We start from the raw sequence: 26,613 nt of genomic DNA on the forward strand, positions 1-26,613 counted from the left end.
GCCCCCCACTACCGCCGTCCACCACCGCCCCACCCTCAACCCTAGGATAGATAATGTGGTAGCTTGCCCAACGAGCTTCTTCCTCCCCTCCAGAAATTTCTTTCTTCAACCAAAATCGATTAACTCAAATTCGAAATTCAGGCGATTGACATGCAACTATTGTGAAAAAGTAAACACCTTTGACATGCATGTACATGCACGCTGATCAATAAATCAACTAGTGCATGCAGACGCGAACACCAAATCCGGCCCCACAAACGCCCGCGGACGCGACCAGGCGCGTTCGCGGACAGTGTCCCCCTCTTCCTCCGGATCCGCCGCGTCTGAAGGTAAGCCCACGGTGATCCAGACTTTGCACATTACTCGGATCTGATCAAGGAGCTACAACCGACGCTCCGACGCTAGATAAGGGTAGCTCCTAACCCGTCGGCGTGGTGGCGTGACTACTTGATTGTGGTGGCGGACGGCGAGTGATGGCGAGTGAAATATAGAGGTGGACGGGAGAGGAGAAATGTGGATGGATAGGGTTTCGGTGCCAGCGCTCGCCTTAAATAGCTGGGCTAGGGGCCTTGCACAGGCACCAGAGCGCCAACACGTGGCGCCATCGGTCCATTGGAGGAGACGCGTCGGACCGTTGGGTTCCGGGTGATTTCATGTGGGACCTGGCTGTCAGTCTGACTAATTATCCAAATGACTATCCTTGTGATTACAAGAAAAGTAGCACTCGCTGCGGACAATGCCTAGGCGTACTCTCGAAAAAACCATTCTTGTGATTACTATCTATTTTGAGATAAACAATAATTTATGAAATAATTACATGCAAGCTAATATATGATAAGTATACTTAGTTTAACGTTTAAACTCAGATCTATATCTGGTACTCATCTCATTGGCTGGCTCTATAGCTACATGGGTATTCGGATATACTCCCTCCATTTCAGAATATAGTGCGCTCGTGCTTTCCAAAGTCCAATTTTGACCATAAATTTAACTAATAAGACCGGCTACGACGGAAGAAAAAAATTATTCACTAGTATAATGTTTGCTCCCGTTGTAATTGATCTCGTTGGTTAAATTTATGGTTAAAGTTGAAGCATGGGAAGTACTATATTTTAAAACGGAGGGAGTATATGCATGTGCGGCCGGCCGATGTATGTATTCAAATATGTAGTCTATATGCATGCATTAGTGCTTACGTACTGGGGCTACTTACCTGCGTGCTTACGAACATGCATGCATATCAACAGCAAGTGGTGTGAGTGAAGCATGGTCTCCCTATAAAGATGCATGCATGCAACGACACACTTGCACGATGGCATGCAACGACACACAGCACGATGGAAGCCTGCCGTCACTGCCATTGGCGGTAAGCTAAAACGGGCTACCGTCGCCGGCTATGGCGGTAGGCTTCGCAAAGTCAACAAACGTCCGTTTAAATGTTGACCAAAGCCTACTGTCATTGATCTAGGCGGTAGGCAGTGTAAACTTATCGTAAAAGACAATGATGATAGAAAAAAGATCAAATCTAAAAAAGATTTCAGAACGAAATCAAATCGTGCTAAAGTTTGATAAAAAGAATTTGGCCACCACCATGGTGAAGATCTACACCCCTCTTACATGTGCCATGGTTCTATAGGTACGGGATTCATGTTGATTATGGTTGGGGACTGAAAATAAAAACCATCCCCCATGGCGCCTGCGGATTCTCAATGCTAAGCTTTTCTTCAAGAAGAAAACTAGGAAAGGTCCATTAGACGGCCTGAAAAGGTAGTATACATATATTTCTTGCGAGTTAAGAAAGAAAACAGTTTTGCTAAAGCACATCTAGATGCGCCATAAGTATTGCATATCTAAGTCGTAAGTCATTGATCTTACGCGAAGATTCGTGTGAGTATTTTCTTTTTTTTTTCACTTCTTATGTTTGATTGAGGCATTTAAATGTGCAACAACTAGGGCATATCTAGACAAACCTAAAAGAAAATTAATTATTCCCACTTCAAAATGTGCAACTATACCCATGACACGACCGGTTGGATAAACTAAACGCTTGATCAGGAGTGCGTTGGACTTAGAAATAATAATTTCCAAATCCACCCAACAAATGATTCAGAAGCTTTTTTTTTTGGCGAATAAAAATGATTCAGAAGCTAGCTCTATAGTTGTGAGGTGGAAGGAATTTTCCATCTTTAATCAGTGCGCAGCACACCACCTATGATCAATTGATTCTCTCATGTAATCCTCCTTTGATGTATAGCTAAGCTAGCTCTTCCAGCAGGCAGCATATATTCCGGAGCGCCCACCTCTGAGCTCTGACCCATCACCGCTCCTCTCCCGCCTTTCCTTTCTTCCACCCACAAGCATTTGGCATCTGCTTCCTTCCTTCCACTCCAATAATATATACCACCACCCTGCACGCGCCTACACCTCGGTAACGCAGGAGCGGCAGCAGGCAGCAGCCAATCTAAGCTAGCGCGATGTCGTCGTGGGCGCAGCACTCGCGGCGGGGCTGGAGGCACGGCTGGGCGGCGACGCTGCCGCCGTGGCGCCTGCTGGCCTTCTTCGCCATCGTGGTCTCCTTCCTGGCCACCTCCTCCTACGTCGACTACCGGGCCGTGGAGCGCCGTGCCGAGATCGGGGCACGCGTCTTCGCCGCGCCGCTCGCCGCCATGGCCGCCTTCCTCCTCTTCGCCGCGCTCGGGTACTGGCGCCGCCGCACCCGCTGGGCGCTCCGACGCCACGCCATTAACGCCCAGCCGGCCGTGGCACCGTCGCAGTCGTCGGGGGCGTCTCCGTGGGGCGTGGCGGCGATGGTGGCGGTGCTGCTGGTGATGGTGACGTTCCAGCCCTCCGTGCACTCCATGTGGTTCAGGCCGCTCTGGAGTTCAGACTACAGCTAGCCCCTAGCTCATCAGATGCTCCCCGTGTGTACTACCTTTTTTTTTGCGAAATCTCCGTGTGTAGTACTGTCAGTGTGCATAAAAGTAGTACTTTCTAGGTAGAGATCAACTACTACGTGCTTGAGATATATCGATTTTGCTTGGCATATTTGTGTTTTATCGATGTGTAACCTCACGGTATTACTCGCATTTTGTACGCGTCTGTATGTTTGTATTCTCATTTTGTTAAAATTTTGCGCCTAGGTTCGGTTTCGCATCGGCGACGGCAAAGCATCGTGTTCGGAGACACAATTTGGAGGTCATATGTTGCGTTCCTTCCGTGCTTGTTGCTGTCAGGTGGATTTTCAAGGGCACTATGTACACCACCACTGCTGCGTCCAAGACGCTGCCTTTCTCGTGACCGTCCAAGCCCTGCCACCTACTCGCAAATCTCTGGTAGGCATTCATGGATGGATGATGCGTCGGCAAAGGTAGTCCAAATTGGTTTGTTGTCTTCGGAGACGGCAAGTGTTGGTCGAGACGCGGCTTTGTATTTCAGTTTAGGATAGACCCCTTATGTTGTGGTTGTAGTGGGTGTGGTAGCTTGTAATTGGACTGCCCTGGTGTGTGTTGGCTTGTCTTCAAACTTGCCTCGTTGTCTAGTAAAATGTGCACTGCACTTGTTCGCAACAAGGATAGTCTTGTAACTTATTTCTACATTCTACAAAAATATGGTTCTTCTTGGCGTACTTTTAAAGAAAGAATTTCACCTAAACTAGCACTAAGTCTGTTTTAAGAATAACTAACACTCACAAATGATATGTAACACACAATGGATCCTATATGGCGCGTAGGGCGCCCCAAGCATTGTGGCACATACCCCCAAGCTCACCCACGCTCATTCTGGGCCGGCCCAAGTGGGGCGCGAGGTCCCCCCCTTTTTCTACTTCTTTCGTTTTTTTCTTTTCTCCTTTCCTTTTATTTTTTGTTTTCCTTTTTCTTTCCTACTTTTCCTATATTTTTTTAAAAAAATCAAATTCACAAACAATATTTCGTTCATCGAATTCAAAAATGTTCATCATTTTAAAAAAATGTTCAACAATTCAAAAAATGTTCATTGAATACAACTTATTGTGTTCACCGGATTTAAAACTTGTTCAACAAAATTAAAAATTTGCTCACCTATATAAAAAAATGTTCATCAAATTCAAATTCTGTTCATCATTTTAAAAAAATCTTCATCGAATTCAACTTTTTTGTTCATCAAATTTACAAAACCTTCACAAATTTTCGAAAATTGTTCACTGACTTAAAAAATGTTTCTTAAATTCAAATTTTGTTCATTATCTATGAAAAATGTTCATCATATTCAAATTTTTTGTTCTTCGGATTTAAAAAATGTTGACCAAAAAGAAAAAAATATTCACTGACCTAAAAAGTGTTCACTAAATTCAAATTTGGTTAATCATTTTCAAAACAATGTTCGTCAAACTCAAAATTTGTTCATTGATTTCAAAATTTATACAAAAGAAATTCAGAAAAATGTTTTTGAATACAAATTTTTTTCATCAATTTAAAAAAAATCATGGAATTCAAAATTTGTTCATGAAATATAAAAAATGTTCATCATTATTAAAAAATATTCATTAAAATTAAAAAATGTTCATCCTTATCAATCGCAAATATTTTTGAATTAAAGAACTGTTTTTATGACAATTAAGAATATTTTCAATTTTAGATCCAATCGAGAATTATTATAATATAGAATAAAAAGATAAAATAAAAAAGTAAAGTAAAAAACAAAAACGAAAACGAAAAAACGAAGGCGTCCGCCCAGAGCATGGGCCGGCCCAACTGGGTGCGCGCTACCGCGACTGGGGGGGGGGCAAATAGAGAGAAACTAGTTAACGAGCGCTCCTTCGGAAGCCTCGCAACGATCAGTGCCACTTGGCGCGCTTTCAGTCATTCGCCACGTGTCGCGCTCTGGGCGCTTCCTCCGGATTTTTATTTTTTTATTTTTCCGCACGCGTTTTCGGCTTTTTAAATGATTTTTTCGACACTTTGGTTTTCCACTGGTCTTCCTTAACTTTTCAATAAAAAAATTGCGCGAAAAAACATGTTTTCCTTTTTTTTCCTTTCGCGAGAGTCATGGTTTTGCTTCCGCGAGAGTCACCGCCGTGTCTCTGGGAAACGGAAAAAAATGTGTTTTCTGTTTTTCCCTTTTACGAGAGTCACAGTTTTGCTTCCTCGAGAGTCACGGTTGTGCTTTAGCGAGAGTAACGACCGTGCCTCCCGAAAACAAAAAAACATGCGTTTTCTAATATTTTTTTCTTTTGCGAGATTCATGGTTTTGGTTCCGCAAGAGGCACAATTGTGTTTTCACGAGAGTCACGGCTGTACCTCTCGGAAACAAAAAAAAACGCATTTTCTATTTTTTTTTTCTTTCATGAGAGTCATGGTTTTGCTTCCGCAAGATTTTGGTTTTTTTGTTCGTTTTTTTTGTGAAAAAAATCATCAAAACCTATTAATATGCGATCTAGTTGTAAAGATCTCGACACGAGAAATCCAACGGTGAAGGCGGTTCGAGATTTGGACGCACGGTTTGAGAGATAAAACGTTTAAAATAAACGGATCTACGAAAAAGGGAAAACTCTCAGGTTGCGACAAGTGATGCTCTGGAAAGTTGAAGTGATATTTGCAACGAGTATTTTCGGGGCAAATAGGAGAGCATTCGCTAAACGGCGCCCGTTACATGGACGCAAACGGGCACACACCCCTGCGCCGCACTAGGCCGGCCCATCTGACGTGTTTTCTTTTTTGTCTTATAATCGGCAAAAAATGGCACCGGCAGGATTCGAACCAACTACCTCACTCAATCAAGCTGCGCTAGTATAACCACCACGCCGCCCGCCTTGATTTATTTACCATCTTTACTTTGCCTTCTATTCTTCCTTTCTTTTTTTGATTTCCTTTTTAATGTTTTCGTTTTCTTTTTTTCTTCATCTTGGTCCGATGAATTGGTTCACAAATACATAAAAGTTTTCTTCAAATTGATGATTTTTTTCTAAATCCATAAATATTTTTTAAATTTTGATGAACTTTTATTCAAATTCGATGAACTACTTTCAAAATGGATTAACTTTTTCCAAAATCGATGAACCTTTTTTTCAAAATTTGATGAATATTTGTTGAATTTTGATTAACTTTTTCAATGTCAATGAACTTTTTTCAGATTTAATGAGGTTTTTTTCAATTTCAATGAACTTATTTCAAATTCATGAACTTTTTTAAAAAGTCGGTGAACTTTTTCCAAAATCAATGAACCTTTTTTTCAAAATTTGATGAACTATTTTGAAATCCGTGAACTTTTTCTCAAGATTTGTGAACTACTTTTCAAAATAGATTAACTTTTTCCAAAATCGATGAACATTTTTGCAAATTTTATGAACTTTTTTGAATTCTGTGAACTTTTTTCTAAAGATTTGTGAACTATTTTTTAAAATGGATTAACTTTTTCCCAAACCGATGAACTTTTTTCTCAAGATTTGTGAACTATTTTTCAAAATGGATTAATTTTTTTCAAAGTGGATTTAATTTTGTCAAAATTGATGAACCTTTTTCCAAAATTTGATGAACTTTTTTCTCAAGGTTTGTGAACTATTTTTCAAAATGGATTAACTTTTCTCAAATTGCTGTACTTTTTACAAAATTTTATGTTTTTTCAAGACCAATGTACTTTTTGCGATTCATGAACTTTTTTCAAAATGTTTACAAATTATTCAAAAATAAAAAGCTCTATAGTAAATGACTTGTGCACAATAAATTACGCGCCTATGAATTTTCTTTAAGGACTTCACTCTGCAATACTTCAGTAGCAAGCAGTAGGTGGTTAGAGAAGCTCGTACGTCATTGCCATAGCACAAGTTGGATCCTCGTCGGGAACCACTTTTTGGCATTTTTTTTAGCGCTACCCACAAGCTAGCTCTGTCGATCAAAATTTTGCTGTGCCGGCGCATCGCCTTTAGGCGCGAGTAACCCGAACCGGCGCTCTCCTCCTATGTGATACTCTCTGCCTCAAATTGCTGCCGTTTCGCACAGGCGGACTTTGACTGGGCCGGTGAAGACAGCAAACCGACGCAACACTATACATGACAAGTTAAGAGTAGCATCAGACTTAAAGAACCAGACATGCTGTGCAACATTTTTTTTTTCAAAAAACGGAATGTTCTGTGAAACGTAAACACTTTCCAAATTTGTTAACAAAATTTTTAAAACTATACCATTTTTTCAAAATCTTTACCAAAATTTTTTAAACGAGAACATTTTTTGAAATTTCAAAACAAAATTTGGAAACATGAACATATTTTGAAATTCCTGAACAAAATTGGCAAACATGATGTTATAAAATTTGTGAACAACTTTTTAAACCGGAACATTTTTTGAAACTCCTGAAAAATGAAAACAAGAACTATTTTTGAATTTGTGAACAATTTTTGAAAACGGGAATATTTTTCAAAAATTGTAGAAAAGTTGAACAAAAACATTCCAAACGATTTTTGTAAAATAAGAATATTTTCTGAAATGCCTGAACAATTTTTGACAAATGTGAACATTTTACGAATTTATGAACAATTTTTTAAAACATGAACATTTTTTGGAATTTTGAATGTTTTGACACGAACAAATTTTGAACTTTCTGAACAACTTTCAAAAGAAACGAAAAAACAGAAGGTTGTGGGCGGTCAATGAACTGTTGGGCTCCCGTTTTTGGAACCTTCCGCCCGGTTTAAAAGATTTTCTGGTTTTCTTTTTGATTAATTTTACTTTTTACACTTTCCTGTGTTTTTATTTATCTATTTTTACTTTTATAATTTTAAGACGTGGCACTATTAAACATTTGTTAAGTTTTTCGAACTCATGATTATTTTTTTAATTCATGAATATTTATTTTTGAATTCCTTTAAAAATATATTTTTTGAATTCATGAATATTTTTAAAATTCTAATTACTTTTAGTTTCAAATATTTATTTTTGAATTCTTGAACGTTTATGAATTTTGTGAAAACATTTCAACATACACAAATATTTTTGAATTCACAATTGTTTCAAATTTGTTAACCTTTTTAAATCCACAAACCTTTTTTGAATTCGTGAATATTTCCTAAATACACAAAAAAAACAATTAAGTGCAACTGTTTTTAAGAATCCAAGAACATTTATTTTCATCAACCTGAAAAAGGCAAAACTAAAGTTATATTAAATCAGACACAACCCACAAGTAATATACTCCCATGACCCCTCAAAAAAGTTTATTTTCCCTTAGCTAGAAATAAAAGAGCAAGAAAAACAAAGGAACAAGCTTTCCTAGCGAGGCGAACAACGAGTGTGCGGAGCCTCCTAGACGGGCTCATATTGCTCGCAAGAAGCGCTATATAGCAAAATCATTAATTAAGGGGTGCCCCTTACAAAGGTCACTCCCACCTTCTTAGTTTGCGACACGTGGCACACACTTGTCACAATGTGGGAGTTTCCCCACTTTCTTAGATTCATTTATTCGAAGTGTTTTATCGCTTATACCGTGCGTCCAAATCCCGAACCATTTTCACTGTTAGATTTCTCGCATCGAGATCTTCAAAACTATATCTCATATTAATAGATTTTGATGAAATTTTTTTTCGAAAAAAGAAAAAATGAGGAAAAATGAGCTGGAACACAATTATTTATCCCACGTTTTGCCTCTTGCAAAACAAACTCGTGGCTTCACGAGAAGCAAATATGTGTTTCTCATGAAAGCAAAAAAAAAACATGCTTGTTTTTCCTTTCCGAGAGGCATAGGTGTGTCTTTTATGAAAGCAAATCTATGACTCCACGAGATGCAAATATGTGCCTCTTGCAGAAGCAACAGAAATGTATTTTTTTTCCTTCTCCGAGAGGCAGTGTTGCGCCTCTCGCAGAAACAAATATGTGTCCTCCACAAAGAAGCAAATCGGAGCCACTCGTGGAAGCAAGGAAACACATTTTATGTGCCTCCTGCGGAAGCAAATATGTGCCTCTCGCAAAAGCAAAAAAAAAAATTCACGGAAAAAATGTTCAACTTGTTTCACGAAAACCTAGGGAAAACTGGGAAAAACCCGAAAAGCCAAAAAAACTTCTAAAACCTGAAAATGCGTACAGAAAAAAATTCAAGGAAGCGCTAAGCACATGCACTAAAAGTGACCCTTGCGAAAGGGTACCCATTAGTTAGTTGCTCCCCCTATATAGGGTGTTTCCTATTTTACGCAGTTGCCTTCGCACAAGAGTGACCAAGCTGGGCCAGCCCATTTAACGCTAGGAAAAATTTCACGTTGGTTCCGGTTTTGGAACTTTCTGTAGGTTTGAGCCTGGGCTTTTTCGCTTGTAGGGATCTTCGAGACAGTTCCTGCCTGGGTGTTATCAGCTTGGGGAACCTTTTAGCAGGTTCAGCCATGTTCTTGATCACTTATTTTTTTTATTTCTCATTAATTTTTTCATTTTATATTTTGTTCACAAGTTTAGAAAAAAGGTTTTTCAAAATAATGTTCACTCTTGCAAAATTTGTTTGTGTTTTCTAATAAGTATTTATTGTTTTGAAAAATTGTTCACGTTTTCAAGAAATGTTCTTGCTTTGAAAAGTATTCAGATTTTTAGAAAGCCGTATTTTTCAAAAAATCTTCATAAAATTTAAATTTTGTTTGGAATTTAGAAACATGTTTGTATTTTCAAAAAATGTTCATAATTTTAGAGAAGTGGTCAATAAATCAAAATAGGTTTACTTTTTCAAGAAAAGTTAACGGGTGTCCAAAAATTGTCTGAGCTTTCAAAATCACTCGCAAATTTGAAAATGTTAATGTCCACTATTGTCGTGGTTTTGTCACAGCAGATGACTTTGTGAAAGAACTTAGGTGTGGAGCCATCTTAACGTAGTTTAGTTTGAAGGGGTTGAACAGGACAAAGGGCACAAGTTTTACCCAGGTTCTGCCCCTCACAATGAGGTAAAAGCCTACTCCTGCTTTTATTGACTATTGCTTGAATATCAATTACAAGGGAGCGGAATCGCTTAACCTAGCTCTTGATCAATTGTTTCTTGAGTTCACCCGCCGTAGGGTCTCGCCTTTATATATACAGGTCGAGGCCCTGGGCTTACAAGAGTCCAGGTCAGATCACACAACGTGACCAACTCGGTTTCTAAGTCGCCCTACCTTGCTAGGAAAGTCGCATCATGGCGGCTCACACCCTCCGGGTCATAATCCTTCCGCAAGGTCTTGGGCCTTTAACAGGCCCATCCTGTAAGCCGCCACCAGTCTTCATGTTTTATCTTCTAAGCAAGCAAGCAAGAATTTCAAGAGCAATAAGCTGCTAAGGATTTTCGAAAGATCGAATAGTATTTTGAAGACCTTAGTGAAACACATGGACAACTGAGGATTAGCGATACTTGGTAAGTGTGAGGAATTATCCGTAGGGGTATTGAGGTGGCAAGGAACTGCAAGGCAGTAGGCACAAGTATTCTCAAAACAATAGAGAGAAATTCGGGGTATCTTGTAATAACAAGATCAACGGGGAATGATTGTATGAATGGCAAGTGTATGTAGTTATCCATAGGGTTGACGGTGGAAGGGAATTGCAAACACAATGAGCACAAGCTCTCGGGATAACATCGGAGAGTAACTTCTGAATCTACTGGTGCAGCAGGCGATCATCTGTAATAAGGGGGCTCTCCGGAAGGAAGTAATTACGAGAACCTAGAGTTAGAGTTAGCAAATTCGTTTAACCCGAGTAGAAGAGAGTTCAGAGTCCCAGAGTTAAGATCGAGGAGTAAAAGATCCTAATACCACCCAAATGTCGATGTGGGCCCGTAAGGCACACAACCATGTTAGTAAAAGTTTTGTAATGTCTAGACTCGACTTCGGCCAAGGAGTGTGGAAGGGGGATTCCTATAGGCAGTTGGCTCTGATACCAACTTGTGACGCCCCCGATTCAATCATACACTAATCATACACGCAAACGTGTACGATCAAGATCAGGGACTCACGGGAAGATATCACAACACAACTCTACAAAAAAATAAGTCATACAAACAACATATTACAAGCCAGGGGCCTCGAGGGCTCGAATACAAGAGCTCGATCATAGACGAGTCAGCGGAAACAACAATATCTGAGTACAGACATAAGTTAAATAAGATTGCCTTAAGAAGGCTAGCACAAACTGGGATACAGATCGAAAGAGGTGCATGCCTCTTGCCTGAGATCCTCCTAAACTACTCCTGGTCGTCGTCAGCAGGCTGCACGTAGTAGTAGGCACCTCCCGAGTAGTAGTAGTCGTCATCGACAGTGGCGTCTGGCTCCTGGGCTCCATCGTCTGGTCGCAGCAAGCGGGTATAGGAAGGGGGAAAGGGGGAGAAAAGCAACCGTGAGTACTCATCCCAAGTACTCGCAAGCAAGGAGCTACACTACATATGTATGCATTGGTATCAAATGGAATAAGGGTATCATATGTGGACTGAACTGCAGAATCTCGGAATAAGAGGGGATAGCTAGTCCTTTCGAAGACTACGCTTCTGGTAAACTCCATCTTGCAGCAGAGGAAGAGAGTAGATGGTAAGTTCTCCAAGTAGCATCGCATAATCCTACCCGGCGGTCCTTTCCTCGTCGCCATGTTAGAGAGCGACCACCGGGTTGTATCTGGCACTTGGAAGGGTGTGTTTTATTAAGTATTCGGTTCTAGTTGTCATAAGGTCAAGGTACAACTCCAAGTCGTCCTGTTACCGAAGATCACGGCTATTCGAATAGATTAACTTCCCTGCAGGGGTGCACCACATTTCCCAACACGCTCGATCCCCTTTGTCCAGACACACTTTTTTGGGTCATGCCCGGCCTCGGAAGATCAACACGTCGCAGCCCTACCTAGGCACAACAGAGAGGTCAGCACGCCGGTCTAAATCCTATGGCGCAGGGGTCTGGGCCCATCGCCCTTTGCATACCTGCACGTTGCGAATGCGGCCGGAAGCAGAACTAGCCCCCTTAATACAAGAGCAGGCTTACGGTCCAATCCGGCGCGCACCGCTCAGTCGCTGACGTCACGAAGGTTTCGGCTGATACCACGACGTCGAGTGCCCATAACTGTCCCCGCATAGATGGTTAGTGCGTGTAGGAAAATGGCCAGACTCAGATCAAATACCAAGATCTCGTTAAATGTGTTATCTTGAAATAACCGCGAACGCCGACCAGGGCCAGGCCCACCTCTCTCCTAGGTGGTCTCAACCTGCCCTGTCGCTTCGCCACAAAGATCCACACAGTGGGCTGTCGAGAAAGTATGTCCTTCCAGCCCCCAATTCATGAATCAACCGAGGGTACTCCTCGAGCCAACCCGACTTTAGTCATCACATGTATAATGTATAAAGTATATAGTATATACTTGTGATCACCTTCCGAGTGATCACGGCTCGATAGTATAGCATGGCAGACTGACAAGAATGTAGGGCCACTGACGATGAACCAACATCCTATACTAAGCATTTAGGATTGCAGGTAAGGTATCAACAGTTGTAGCAACAATGACAGGCTATGCATCAGAATAGGATTAACGGAAAGCAGTAACATGCTACACTACTCTAATGCAAGCAGTATAGAGAAGATTAGGCGGTATCTGGTGATCAAGGCGGGGGGGGGGGGCTTGCCTGGTTGCTCTGGCAAGAGAGAGGGGTCGTCAACACCGTAGTCGTACTGGGTAGCAGCGGCATCGGTCTTAGTGTCTAGCGAGAGAAGAGGGGGAAGAAACAATAAATATTAAGCAAACAGATGCATAGAGATGCATTACATGACAAGTAGCGGTGCTAGGGGTGCCCTAATGCGGTTTGAGGTGGTACGGGTGAAGGGGGGAACATCCGGGAAAGTATCCCCGGTGTTTCGTGTTTCCGGACAGATGACCGGAGGGGGAAAGTTGTGTGTTCGCTATGCTAGGGATGCGTGGCGGACGAACGGGCTGCGTATCCGGATTCGTCTCGTCGTTCTGAGCAACTTCCATGTGCAAAGTTTTTCCATCCGAGCTACGGTTTATTTTATATTAATTTTAAAAGATTTAAATCATTTTTAAGATTTATTTAATTATTTAAATCAACATTATCCAGAATAGTGTTTGCTGACGTCAGCATGACGTCAACAGTCAATAGGGTTGACTGGTCAACCTGACCAGTGGGTCCCACTGGTCAGTGACACATTGTAGTTACCCATTTATAATTAAACTAATCAGGATTAATTAGGGGTGGGCCCCACTGTCATTGACTACTTAATTAACTAATTAACTAACCAGGTTAATTAGGTAACTAATGTGTAATTAGTTTAATTATTTGTTTAGTTTAATTAATCAAAATTAATTAAGTTAATTTATTCTTTTATTAATTAATTAATTATTTATTTTTTTAATTATATATTTTTTAGTACGTTCTGGGCGGGGCCCCCTTGTCATTGGCCCCTGGGGGCCTAGCGGGGCGGGTGCCGGGAGACGGGCGCCAACCCGCCTAATAGAGCGCTGCGGCCAGCGGTTGAAGGGGGCCGGCGCCGGCGACCGTGGCCGAAGCGGGGTTGCATGGAGAGCAGCGGGCGGCGTGGTTGGCGATCGACAAGGGCGTGCATGCAGGCGCAGGTGCGCGTGCAGCCAAGGAGACGCGGGTGGGAGGCAGGCTCGCGGCGAGGGAAGGCAGGGTGGCGGGCGTCGGTGGCCGGAGTGGCCAATGGAACCAGGAGCTGGCGACGCGGGCACGTGCGTGGCGAGGCGAAGGCGAGGCCAAGAGGGCGCGGGGTGAAGGGGGAAAGGGCTGTGGCAAGCAGAGGCGGACGCAGCGGCGCTCGGGGCGACAGCGGGGTGCAGGCGACGACAGGCAACGACGACGTTGGGCGTGGGCGTGGTCTGGTGCGAGTCAGGGGCGGGGCGCGGGGTGGCGCGAGCGGACGCGGGAAGCGAGGGCGGCGGCTGGTGAGCGCGCGGGGCGCGTCCCACCGCTGCGAGGCGAGGGGCACGAGTGGGGGAAGGCCGTCCGAACCGCGTGTGCGCGCGGTGGGCGCGCGTGCGCATGGCAGTGGAGGTCGGGGCGGGCTGCGATGATGGAGCGAGCAGGACCGCGGCGGGGCACGACCGACAAGTGCGCGGGCGCGAGCGGTTGGTGGTGAGCGCACGTGCGGGCACGAGGGAGAGAGGAGAGGGGGAGCTCACAGGGGCAGTAGGGGTTAGGTAGTGGGACGCGGGGAGGACGTCTGGGAGGACGACGACGGTGCAGTGGCGACGGTGAGGACGGCGGTGACGACGGGCGACGCCATCGGGTTAGCGACGAGGCGAGGCTGCAGGTTCAGGCGGGCGCCGCGCGAGTGAGAGGAGTCCGGGAGGGACGGCACCAGCAAGGTGGAACGACGGGCAGCGAGGTTGCGGCGTCGGCGTCGAGCGCTGTCAAGGGCGGCTGCGATCTAGCGCGATCCAGATCGGGCAGGGAAGGGGACCGGGGGACTGTGGAGAGGGATTAGGGTTTGCGGTCAAGGGGGAGTGGCCTTATAGGCCCAAGAGAGTGGGACGGACCGTGGGCTGGCCTGGCGGCCTGGTGACCTTCTAGGTCGAGGCCCAATTGGGGGGGGGGTTTATTTCTTTTACATTTTTCTTTTTTGTTTATTTACTTTTCTCTATAGTTTCAATATACCTTTAACTTTTAAAAATACAAAAATAGCTCCTAGGTCAGTATAGCTAAATATAATACTGCCACATTTAATTATGGCACCCAAATAAAATAGCCTAACATTTTACTAATTATAAAAGGCAATAATTAATTGATTAAGCCACTATTTTATTTATCTTAGTGCATTTAACTATTTCATAAAAACTTGGTTTCTTCATCAATATTACTTATGAATTATTTGACACATTTAGAACATTTAGTTTTAATAATTGAAACTTTTTATTGCTTGCTTGATTTTGAATTTGAATCCGAACCGGTTTCGAAATAACGCGAGATTAGCAACAGTAATCGGGTGACGTGGCATCATTAGCAAAGGTTCACTGTAGCTTAAATATCCGGGCATCACAATTCTCCTCCACTACAAGAAATCTCGTCCCGAGATTTAAGAGGTAGAGAAGAGGGGAGTTCTAGTTACGAAATTCTAACGAGCTTCTCGGTCTTGATTGCTCTTCTCGAAGAAGTCGATCCATTACATTGACATCTTCATTTCTCTGCATCAATGCCTCATGATGAAGTTGTCGTCCTTTCTTCGGGATCTCCATTGTACTTACGGAAAAGATAAGGGGGGAAGACTCGGGAAGGGCAGAGCTCCACACACGTTACGTACTTGGTGGCTATCTTAGTGAACATCTCTCGAGTTGAAATTCAAGAAAGTCATCGAGAGCATGGTAAAAAGGCGCAATTAGAAATTGCAAGCGGATAGGCAATCGTTCGTTGGCTCAAACAAAGTGTGAAAGGGTTTTAGCGCAACGGGAATAATTATTATGTCTGATACCAGAATTGATGATCTCTTGGAAGGGGGCTCGTGAATTACATATGAAGCCAAACGTGAGGAATAACTTTTAGAAACTAGGGCATACAGGAGAGTCAGGTTTCGATCCTGTGGAACTGTGGGTTATGGGCCCACCATGTGGGTTAAAAGTAGGAAGGGCGGTGACGTCTTGCACATTCATGTAAGGAGGGCATGTCAGAGGATAGCCTGTCAGTTATCGGCAACAACATCGGTACCAAGGGCGAGGGATGGAGAGAACCATTTCCCTACTAGTTGAACGAGGCGGACCATTAGGCAAAGTTCTCGTCCATCGGTGGCTACCAGAATGTCATCAACAATAGTAACACGGTCTTACTGACAGAGTTGTACAATGAGGTGTTTACAAAAGCAGTGACTGGTTACTGCTTAGATCATGTAATTCTCAAGAAGGTTAAACAAAACAATGGAAAGGAAAATGTGATTACCGGATTGAACAGAACAATGGAAAGGAAAAATGTGTTTAAACACATAATTCAGGGGTATGTCCTTCCCAAGGTCAATCAGAGCATGATATACATGATAGGGCTCAAAGTATGAAACCATTTAGACAAAGAGGCAAGGAATTTATGAGGTTTACCCATACAACGGTGGTTGGACAATTGACCAAGAAAATTTAGCATCACGCCGACAAAGTCCTTGTTGATGTTTGAGTACCACCGTCGTGCTTCGGGGTAGGACTGACATGGTCATCAGGTAAAGGTCAGACTTTGGATACACAGAGGATCCATCGAAAACAACTCACAACATAAGTCATTCATTTTCAGCAAGGAAAATATGAGAATGTGGTCGATGGGTTTAGCGGTTATCCATCGACATGCCAAAGGAAGTATTTCTAAAATTTATGTGAACAAATGGGTGTCGTCAATGATAACACAAATCATCGAGGGCAAGGATGGTACTACACATCAAGAGTTTGATAGATATCTTGGAAGAGCTCAGAATGTTGATGATGATCACGACACATTTGTCGAGAGATTTCATTAAGATGTAATCGATGATCGATCAACGACGACATCGAGGGAATGGATGATGCAGCAGAAGGTTATTGGAACCACGGGTATGACACAAACTCGAAATCAAGCTCGATGTTTAAGGCGAAATGATATGATGAGGAAGATCGACGTGAGGTTAGCTCAACGTCGAAAATTGTGCTCTGGAAAGAAGGGCCAGGTAGCATAGTTAAAATTTTGCACGATAATGACATAGTCAGCCAAACTAGGACTGGCTTGAAGGATTATTAAACTCGTAAGCAATGAAAATTTACTTAGAGTTATTGAATCAGAGTGCGGAATCGATTCAACCGATTCACTTATCAGTGTCCTCGGGTGATTAAAAACTCAGATCCCGGGGGAAATCTGGAATCGGTGAGAAGCAATACTAGATGAAGACTCATAGGAAGCAACACAGTTCTTTGATATTCTTGCGATACTGGAGGATATTACTCAAAGGAAGATCGACATAGGGGTTGCGGGGATGTATTGATCCACAGAAGACAAGTGTTTTCACTTGCTCGAGAAATGGGATCAAGTAGAAAATATGGTCGGAACCACGAGTGCAAATGATCAATTCATAGATACCAGATGATATCATATAAGGAAATAGTTATTATTACAAGAAGCTTCCCTGTTAGGATCTACATCGTGTCCATGGGCATGAACACAAGTTCAAGGTCGACTCCCACTTCTTCAATGTATAACCTTCCATTCACCTCTCGCTGTTCGAAAATGACATTAGTTGTTGAAAGTTTTACCTGGTGCAATACCAGATAATTATGACCCGTGAAATCTTTAGGGTTCACACGGATTAAGGAAGGCATAGGTTCAACCCATCGGGGCATCATGGAAACATATACCACAAACTTCAGGAGTAAATAATACAAGCTCGAAAGTGGAGCATGGTTGACAAGCAAAGTATATAATTTACCAAAGGAATTATTTAGCCTAGGAAAGGCTCACAGGCTTATTGAATATGAAGGACGCCGTCGGATAAAATCCAACAAAGGATCTGGTGGTCCACAAGGGATCTGATGTGAGCATTGGTACTCAACCAGAGGAAGAAGAATGCAAGGAGATCAGGTTATAGAAACAACTGAGTAACTCAAAACTCAAATGCAAAGAAATTATGAATTCCAAGACAAGGGATCAAAATCAATGCTCTGTTTAGGGATGGATAAGTTGAGTAGCCTTAGGGGTACAATCGATGGCAATTTGATTGGTCGAAATCCAACTCATCCTTTAAATGATGCCTGAGCCGAAAGGATAAATTCTAGGAACTGATTGAGGATTGCAAGCATTCGCAGCATATTGAATCAATGGACTCAAAATCATAGTGACAAGGGCTGCCAGTAAGATTACTATACTTATGGGATTAACCATAATGCAAGCAAGAAAGAATTTCAAGAGCAATAAGCTGCTAAGGATTTTCGAAAGATCGAATAGTATTTTGAAGACCATAGTGAAACACATGAACAACTGAGGATGAGTGATACTTGGTAAGTGTGAGGAATTATCCGTAGGGGTATTGAGGTGGCAAGGAACTACAAGGCAGTAGGCACAAGTATTCTCGGAACAATAGAGAGAAATTCGGGGTATCTTGTAATAACAAGATCAACGGGGAATGATTGTATGAATGGCAAGTGTATGTAGTTATCCATAGGGTTTGACAGTGGAAGGGAATTGCAAACACAATGAGCACAAGCTCTCGGGGTAACATCGGAGAGTAACTTCTGAATCTACTGGTGCAGCAGGCGATCATCTGTAATAAGGGGGCTCTCCGGAAGGAAGTAATTACGAGAACCTAGAGTTAGAGTTAGCAAATTCTTTTAACCCGAGTAGAAGAGAGTTCAGAGTCCCAGAGTAAAGATCGAGGAGTAAAAGATCCTAATACCACCCAAATGGCGACGTGGGCCCGTAAGGCACACATCCATGTTAGTAAAAGTTTTGTAATGTCTAGACTCAACTTCGGCCAAGGAGTGACGCCCCCGATTCAATCGTACACTAATCATACACGCAAACGTGTATGATCAAGATCAGGGACTCACGGGAAGATATCACAACACAACTCTACAAAAAAATAAGTCATACACGCATCATATTACAAGCCAGGGGCCTCAGGGCTTGAATACAAGAGCTCGATCATAGACGAGTCAGCAGAAGCAACAATATCTGAGTACAGACATAAGTTAAATAAGATTGCCTTAAGAAGGCAAGCACAAACTGGGATACCGATCGAAAGAGGCGCATGCCTCTTGCCTGGGATCCTCCTAAACTACTCCTGGTCGTCGTCAGCAGGCTGCACGTAGTAGTAGGCACCTCCCGAGTAGTAGTAGTCGTCATCGACAGTGGCGTTTGGCTCCTGGGCTCCATCGTCTGGTCGCAGCAAGCGGGTATAGGAAGGGGGAAAGGGGGAGCAAAGCAACCGTGAGTACTCATCCAAAGTACTCGCAAGCAAGGAGCTACACTACATATGTATGCATTGGTATCAAATGGAATAAGGGTATCATATGTGGACTGAACTGCAGAATGCTGGAATAAGGGGGGATAGCTAGTCCTTTTGAAGACTACGCTTCTGGTAAACTCCATCTTGCAGCAGAGGAAGATAGTAGATGGTAAGTTCTCCAAGTAGCATCGCATAGCATAATCCTACCCGGCGGTCCTCTCCTCGTCGCCCTGTTAGAGAGCGACCACCGGGTTGTATCTGGCACTTGGAAGGGTGTGTTTTATTAAGTATCCGGTTCTAGTTGTCATAAGGTCAAGGTACAACTCCAAGTCGTCTTGTTACCGAAGATCACGGCTATTCGAATAGATTAACTTCCCTGCAGGGGTGCACCACATTTCCCAACACGCTCGATCCCCTTTGTACGGACACACTTTTCTAGGTCATGCCCGGCCTCGGAAGATCAACACGTCGCAGCCCTACCTAGGCACAACGGAGAGATCAGCATGCCGGTCTAAATCCTATGGCGCAGGGGTCTAGGCCCATCGCCATTTGCACACCTACACGTTGCGAATGCGGCCGGAAGCAGAACTAGCCCCTTAATACAAGAGCAGGCTTACGGTCCAATCCGGCGTGCGCCGCTCAGTCGCTGACGTTATGAAGGCTTCGGCTGATACCACGACGTCGAGTGCCCATAACTGTCCCCGCGTAGATGGTTAGTGCGTATAGGCCAGTGGCCAGACTCAGATCAAATACCAAGATCTCGTTAAATGTGTTATCTTGAAATAACCGCGAACGCCGACCAGGGCCAGGCCCACCTCTCTCCTAGGTGGTCTCAACCTGCCCTGTTGCTTCGCCACAAAGATCCACACAGAGGGTAGTCAGGAAAGTATGTCCTTCCAGCCCCCAATTCGTGAATCAACCGCGGGTACTCCTCGAGCCAACCCGACTTTAGTCATCAGGGTGTAGGCGGCGACAGGCAACGGCGGCGTTGGGTGTGGGCGTGGTCTGGTGCGAGTCAGGGGCGAGGCGCAGGGCGGCGCGAGCGGGCGCGGTGGGCGTGCGTGCGCATGGCAGTGGAGGTCGGGGCGGGCTGCGATGATGGAGCGAGCAGGACCGCGACAGGGCACAGCCGGCAAGTGCGCGGGCGCGAGCAGTTGGTGGTGAGCGCGCGTGCGGGCGCGAGGGAGAGAGGAGAGGGGGAGCTCACAGGGGCGCTAGGGGTTAGGTAGTGGGACGCGGGGAGGAGGTCGGGGACGACGGCGACGGTAAGGACGTCGGTGACGACGGGAGACGCCATCGGGTTAGTGATGAGGCGAGGCTGCAGCTTCAGGCGGGCATCACGCGAGTGAGAGGAGTCCGGGAGGGACGACACCAGCAAGGTGGAACGATGAGCAGCGAGGTCGCGGCGTCGGCGTCGAGCGCTGTCGAGGGTGGCTGCGATCTAGCGCGATCCATATCGGGCGGGGAAGGGGATCGGGGGACTGTGGAGAGGGATTAGGGTTTGCGGTCAAGGGGGAGTGGCCTTGTAGGCCAGAGAGAGTGGGACGGGCCGTGGGCTGGCCTGGCGGCCTGGTGACCTGCTGGGTCGAGGCCCAGTTGGGGGGGGGGTTATTTCTTTTACATTTTTCTTTTCTGTTTATTTAGTTTTCTCTATAGTTTCAATATACCTTTAACTTTTAAAAATACAAAAATAGCTCCTAGGCCAGTATAGCTAAATATACTACTGCCACATTTAATTATGGCACCCAAATAAAATAGCCTAACATTTTACTAATTATAAAAGGTAATAATTAATTGATTAAGCCACTATTTTATTTATCTTAGTGCATTTAACTATTTCATAAAACTTGGTTTCTTCATCAATAGTACTTATGAATTATTTGACACATCTAGAACATTTTAGTTTTAATAATTGAAACTTTTTATTGCTTGCTTGATTTTGAATTTGAATCCGAACCGGTTTCGAACTAACGCGAGATTAGCAACAGTAATCGGGGTGACGTGGCATCATTAGCAGAGGTTCACTGTAGCTTAAATATTCGGGCGTCACAACAACCTCCACCGCACAGGAGCTCTCCCGCTCTGACCGTTCTGCACCAGCGACTCCGACAAAGGCCGCTTCATCAAGCTGACCGGACCAGATAACAACAGCGCACCCCCGCTCTTCTTCAACTTCGTAAGGTATTACTCATTTTCTGCTTTAGATCCGCATTAGGTCATATTAGTTCATCATCCTTGTCGTGGAAATATCACGTCAGATGTCCTGTTCATCGCGGTTCTCTTAAGTTTATCCACTTTCTGCTTTAGAGAACCTAGTTCAATCCAAAAATGAAGTAGACATGGGGTTGTAGCAGTTTTAGCCCTTACAGTATCTTGCATCGTTTGTAGATCCCCTTTCCTTCAGAATCCATGCACAACTTGTCACTTTTTTCGCTACTGTTCCTTAGGTTTCGGAATTGTTCTTTATTTCCTGAGCTGCCATAGATCCAAAATTATAGACACAATCCGTGAAACTTGTTTGTCCCATACTTAGCGGAATTTCAACAATCTTGATTTCATAGACAACTGACCCGCCATTCTTTGTCTGGGCAGCTTAAATAACAGCTTTTATGACCCGCCATAACCAGGCCGGCTTAATCATGAATTTATGACTTGCCAAGAAATCCAAAGTTTTGTATAACCCGCCGACAATGCTTGCTGGCTTATATCTTCTCAACTTAACCCGCCATGTGCTTATAATCTGGTCATTGCTCCGTTCCATGGCTATGGAGGCTCACACTCCCTTCAATAGCCGATAATGCATAGCCTTTTAACTGTATCTAGCTCATCATTGCTAAATTGTTGTATGATCATTCAGGCAGCTTATTATCATACATTAACCCGCCATACCTTTATTCTCAGGCCGTAACTTTTAACCAGCCATCATGACTAAGACTCCTACCTCCTGTGACTAGATTGCCTCCAAAGTCACGGAGAGCACAATCAATGATTTCGTGACCATGGGAGTTTTGCCTCCCAAACAGGTCATTCACTAGCGAGTTCCAAGCTTCGAATGTCCCCCTGAGCCCCAAGAAGGGGAGGTTGTAGTTTACACGGATCACCTTCTCCATGATTTCTCACCCCCCCCCCCCCGGGGTCAAAAAAAATTCGAGACGTTTTGCATTTCTACAATCTTCATCCACAAGACATTGGCTCCAACTCTGTTTCCAATATATGCAACTTCCAAGTGTTCTGCGAAGTGTACCTTAGGGAAGAACCCTATGTTGATCTGTTCAGAGACTATTTTTACATCAACGTCAAACTAAGATGTCAGATGGGCCCAGTCTTGAACTCGGAGGCGTTTCTATCCAAAGACGAAGAGACGTATTTTTTCCTTCATCCACCCTGCCTAGTCACCTCAAAGACTGGAATTTTACCTGGTTCTACAGCAAAGACACCTCTCCAGCTGGAGAAACCCCTTGCCGGGCTATAAGCCGTCTGCGGCAACAAGGTGACAAGACATGCGAGAGGAGGACGAAAGGTCACATATACATACGGTTAATAAAAAAACGTTTGCGATCTAACTACCTACTATACCTCTGTCCTAGTTTATAAGTAGGATTTAACTAATAAAATACAAATGCATGTCGCCAAAGATTATATAGTTGGATTCGTATTTGAACATAGTTTCCAATTATATAATTTTTATAACATGCATTAACATTTTGTTGGTTAAATTTAAGGGCAGAGTATGGCACATAATATAAAGGGGACTAATAGACCAAGGCAGAGGTAGTAGCACACGGCCGCTCTCAATGCAGTGACGCAACTGCCGGTCGGCTTATATGCAACCATTTCCTGCGTGTTCAACTGCTCTATGCATGTGGTTGGTTGTGGTTGAGGCGACCATTGCGCGCTCTGCTCTCGCGTCCCTCCGGGCGCTCTGCCCTCGTCCCTCCACGCGCACTGCCAGTGTTTGGGGCCGACGCAAGATCACGCACGTTCGTATGCATGCGGTTGCGCCGGGCGCGGCGCGACGATGCAGTTACCCGCTGCAAAAACTGCCATGCAGACGCGCCGAGAATCCAGGCCGCCCGGCCCCCATTTATTCCTGCGGCCATTTACCTGCATCTCTCGTGCCACAAGACACAATAAGCACACCCACGACGACACATATAGAGAGGACATCTAGCAGCTCCAATGGCGCTCCCCATGGCTCCAATGGCGCTCCCAGCGGCCGACGACGACAACGGCGGGCAGTTCATCATGCATCACATAGTGGACACCCACATGAGGGGAAGGCCCTCTCGGTGGTGTACACAAACGATCCGGTCTCGGTGGAGAGCTCCATCCAAACTATGGAGCAGTTGCTTGCCGAGGACAAGTACCAAGTGGTCGGCTTCGACCTCGAGTACACCATCGGTCATGCCGGGGACGATCAGAAGGTTGTTGTCGCCCAGTTGTGCGTGCGGCATGAGGTCCTTGTCTACCACTACCACCTGGCCACAAGGCCTTGCAAGCTGTAGGATCGAAAGTATGTCTAGAGGGGGGGGGTGATTAGACTACTTGACCAAATAAAAATTTAGCCTTTTCCCAATTTTAAGTCTTGGTAGATTTTAGCAACTAAGCACAAGTCAAGCAATCAACCTACACATGCAAGTCTAAGAGTATAGCAACAGAATGTAAATCACTTGCATATGAAGGTAAAGGGAGGAGTTTGGAGGGAGCAAACGAAATGTCGACACGGAGATTTTTGGCATGGTTCCGATAGGTGGTGCTATCGTACATCCACGTTGATGGAGACTTCAACCCACGAAGGGTAACAGTTGCGCGGGTCCATGGAGGGCTTCACACACTAAGGGTCCACGAAGAAGCAACCTTGTCTATCCCACCATGGCCATAGCCCACGAAGGACTTGCCTCACTAGGGTAGATCTTCATGAAGTAGGCGATCTCCTTGCCCGTACAAACTCCTTGGTTCAACTCCACAATCTTGACGGAGGCTCCCAAGTGACACCTAACCAATCTAGGAGACACCACTCTCCAAAAGGTAATAGATGGTGTGTTGATGATGAACTCCTTGCTCTTGTGCTTCAAATGATAGTCTCCCCAACACTCAACTCTCTCTCACAAATTTGGATTTGGTGGAAAGATGATTTGAGTGGAAAGCAACTTGGGGAAGGCTAGAGATCAAGATTCATATGGTTGGAATGTAATATCTTGGTCTCAACACATGAGTAGGTGGTTCTCTCTTAGAAAATGTATGCTGGAAGTGTAGGCCCGTTTTGATGGCTCTCTCTACTAACGAAGAGTAGGTGGAGGGGTATATATAGCCTCCACACAAAATCTAACTGTTACACACAAATTACCAAACTCGGTGGGACCGAATCAGAAAACTCGGTCAGACCGATTTAGTTCAAAATGTGAACGTTAGGATTTTCGGTGGGGCCGATTCCATTAGGGTTAGGGCATAACGTAATCTCGATGAGACCGATTACACAAACTCGGTAGGACCGACTTTGGTAATACGCTAACCAAAGAGTTGGCCAGGCAAACTCGATGGGACCGATTTGCTCATTTCGGTGAGACCAAAACGTTACGAAAGGGAAACAGAGAGTTTGCATTGCGAACTCAGTGGGACCGATCACTCATCTCGGTTGGGTCGAAACATTACAAAGGGAAACAGAGAGTTTGCAATCCCATCTCGGTGAGAACGATATCCCTATCGGTGAGACCGAAATGACTATGGTTTGTGGCAGTGGCTATGTCAAGTGAAGTCGATGGCGCCGAATAGAACATTTCGGTGGGGCCAAGTTTGACTTTTGGTTTGGGACATATGTGGAAATGAGAATGTGGTTGAGGGTTTTTGGAGCATATCACTAAGCATTTTGAGCAAGTAAGCCATTAAGCAACACCTCATCCCCTTTTAATAGTATTGGCTTTTCCTATGGACTCAATGTGATCTTGGATCACTAAAATGAAAATGTAGAGTCTTGAGCTTGAGCCAATGTGTGTCCTTAGCATTGTGAGGGGTCCACATTCCTAATCCATGCCATGCCAATCATTGAACTTTCTGAAATGATCATCTTGAAATAGTATTAGTTCAATGAGCTATATGTTGTTAGTAATTACCAAAACCACCCAGGGATAGTTGCACTTTCAATCTCCCCCTTTTTGGTAATTGATGGCAACATATAGACCAAATCTTTGACAAATGATAATAAGATTTAAATACATCGTCGCTTTGAGAAGTATGTGATAAGAAAGAGCTCCCCCTAAATTTGTGCATTATTTAAAATTTTCTTTTGAATGCAAATGCACACTCAATTAGGATCATGGGTTACTCTTCCATGTCACATACATCTTTGTGGAGCGCTCAAAATGATAGGAATTAAAACATGCACTCATCACCAAGCAAAGTGAATGACCATATAGGGATATAAAAGATAATATCATCCAAGCAAACATTAAAGTATAATATGATCAAACACATGATCATATAAGTACCTCACACACAGACATAAAAAGTATCAACCGAGCACACACAAAAGTTCAACCAAATAGCAAGAGAGACAAAGAAGCAAAACACACACTCTCTCGAAGCCTATGATCTATACATTTCTCCCCCTTTGGCAACAAGTTACCAAAAAGTTTGAAAATGCATAGTGCTATGCGTCTCTCAGGCTTGGTCTTCGGGAGGAGGTGTAGAGAGAACTCCAAGGACGAAGACATCAGTAGATGTTGTTGGAGCTGGTGGAGTAGTTGCTGGAGATGGCACTAAAGCTGTTGCTGCTGGTGCAGATGAAGTAGCTCTTGTATCTGGCATTAGCACTGCAACTGACCTCTGACCTCTTGGCACTCGCTGAAAAGCATCCGTAGTTGTCTTCCCTTTCTTCTCCTCTGCTTCCTCCTGGAGCTGCTCGACTACAGTCTGTATCTCGGTCACTTTCAAATCAAGATCATAAAACTTGGTGTCAACGATCCTCTCCAAGCTCTCCTGATTCTGAGTCAGGGTGGCCAAGCCCTTCTCAATCCTCAAAGTTGCCTAAATCAGATAAGCTAGCTGATCTTGTTTTCTCTTTAAGAACACTTGAGATGCCTCCTCAACACTTGGCATCCTTGCAGCCTTTTCTGCCTTTGCCTTTGCTCTCTTCTCTTGTGCTTGCACTGATGAAGGATCATCCTCATTCATCACAACCGTGTTATCCTCAAATTCTGGGTGCAAAGGTAAATGCTCCTTGTCCAACAAGTAAGTGCATGTGCCCATCTTGGAGTTGATGAGCACCTGGATGTGTGGAGCATACCCACAAGATCTTTTCTGATCTGTAGTAGTCCTCTTGATTGTCTCAACAATCAGACTCATGATCTTGAATTTTTGAGGAACATAAAATATCTGTAGCAAGTTGATTGAATGGCCTCTGATCATCTTGTGATCTCCAGATTTGGGTAACAAAGTATGCCTCAAGATTGTGTTGATTGTAGGCAGACCAGACAACAAATAATGCACAGATCCAAGCTTATGTGTCTCCAAAGCTTTGTCTGGGATCTCCTTGTACATGTTTGCCATAGATTTGTGGTCTTTCTTCTTCTTGGCATACACATCCAAATCATCCTCATGCTCTTCTGGGGCATTGATCAACTTGGCCCACTCATCAACAGTTGACTGGTACCTTGTACCCTCAGACATCCAAACAATTCTACCATATGGATAGAAATGAGTTGTAGAATAGAACTGCACAATGATCTCGTCATTCCATTTGGTAAGCTTCTGTC

The 26,613-nt window shown here is 44.1% G+C and overlaps 1 protein-coding gene across 1 annotated transcript; it reads left to right on the plus strand.

Annotated features, from left to right (window-relative positions):
* The first annotated feature begins 2,393 nt into the window (after positions 1-2,393).
* On the plus strand, positions 2,394-3,613 carry LOC119287267. Its single transcript, XM_037566784.1, has 2 exons — positions 2,394-2,921; positions 3,141-3,613. Exon 1 carries the CDS (start codon positions 2,475-2,477, stop codon positions 2,895-2,897), a length of 423 nt encoding a protein of 140 aa, XP_037422681.1. The 5' UTR covers positions 2,394-2,474; the 3' UTR covers positions 2,898-2,921; positions 3,141-3,613.
* Positions 3,614-26,613: the final 23,000 nt, after the last annotated feature.

The sequence above is a fragment of the Triticum dicoccoides genome, chromosome 4A (assembly GCF_002162155.2).
Source record: "Triticum dicoccoides isolate Atlit2015 ecotype Zavitan chromosome 4A, WEW_v2.0, whole genome shotgun sequence".
NCBI lineage: Eukaryota > Viridiplantae > Streptophyta > Magnoliopsida > Poales > Poaceae > Triticum > Triticum dicoccoides.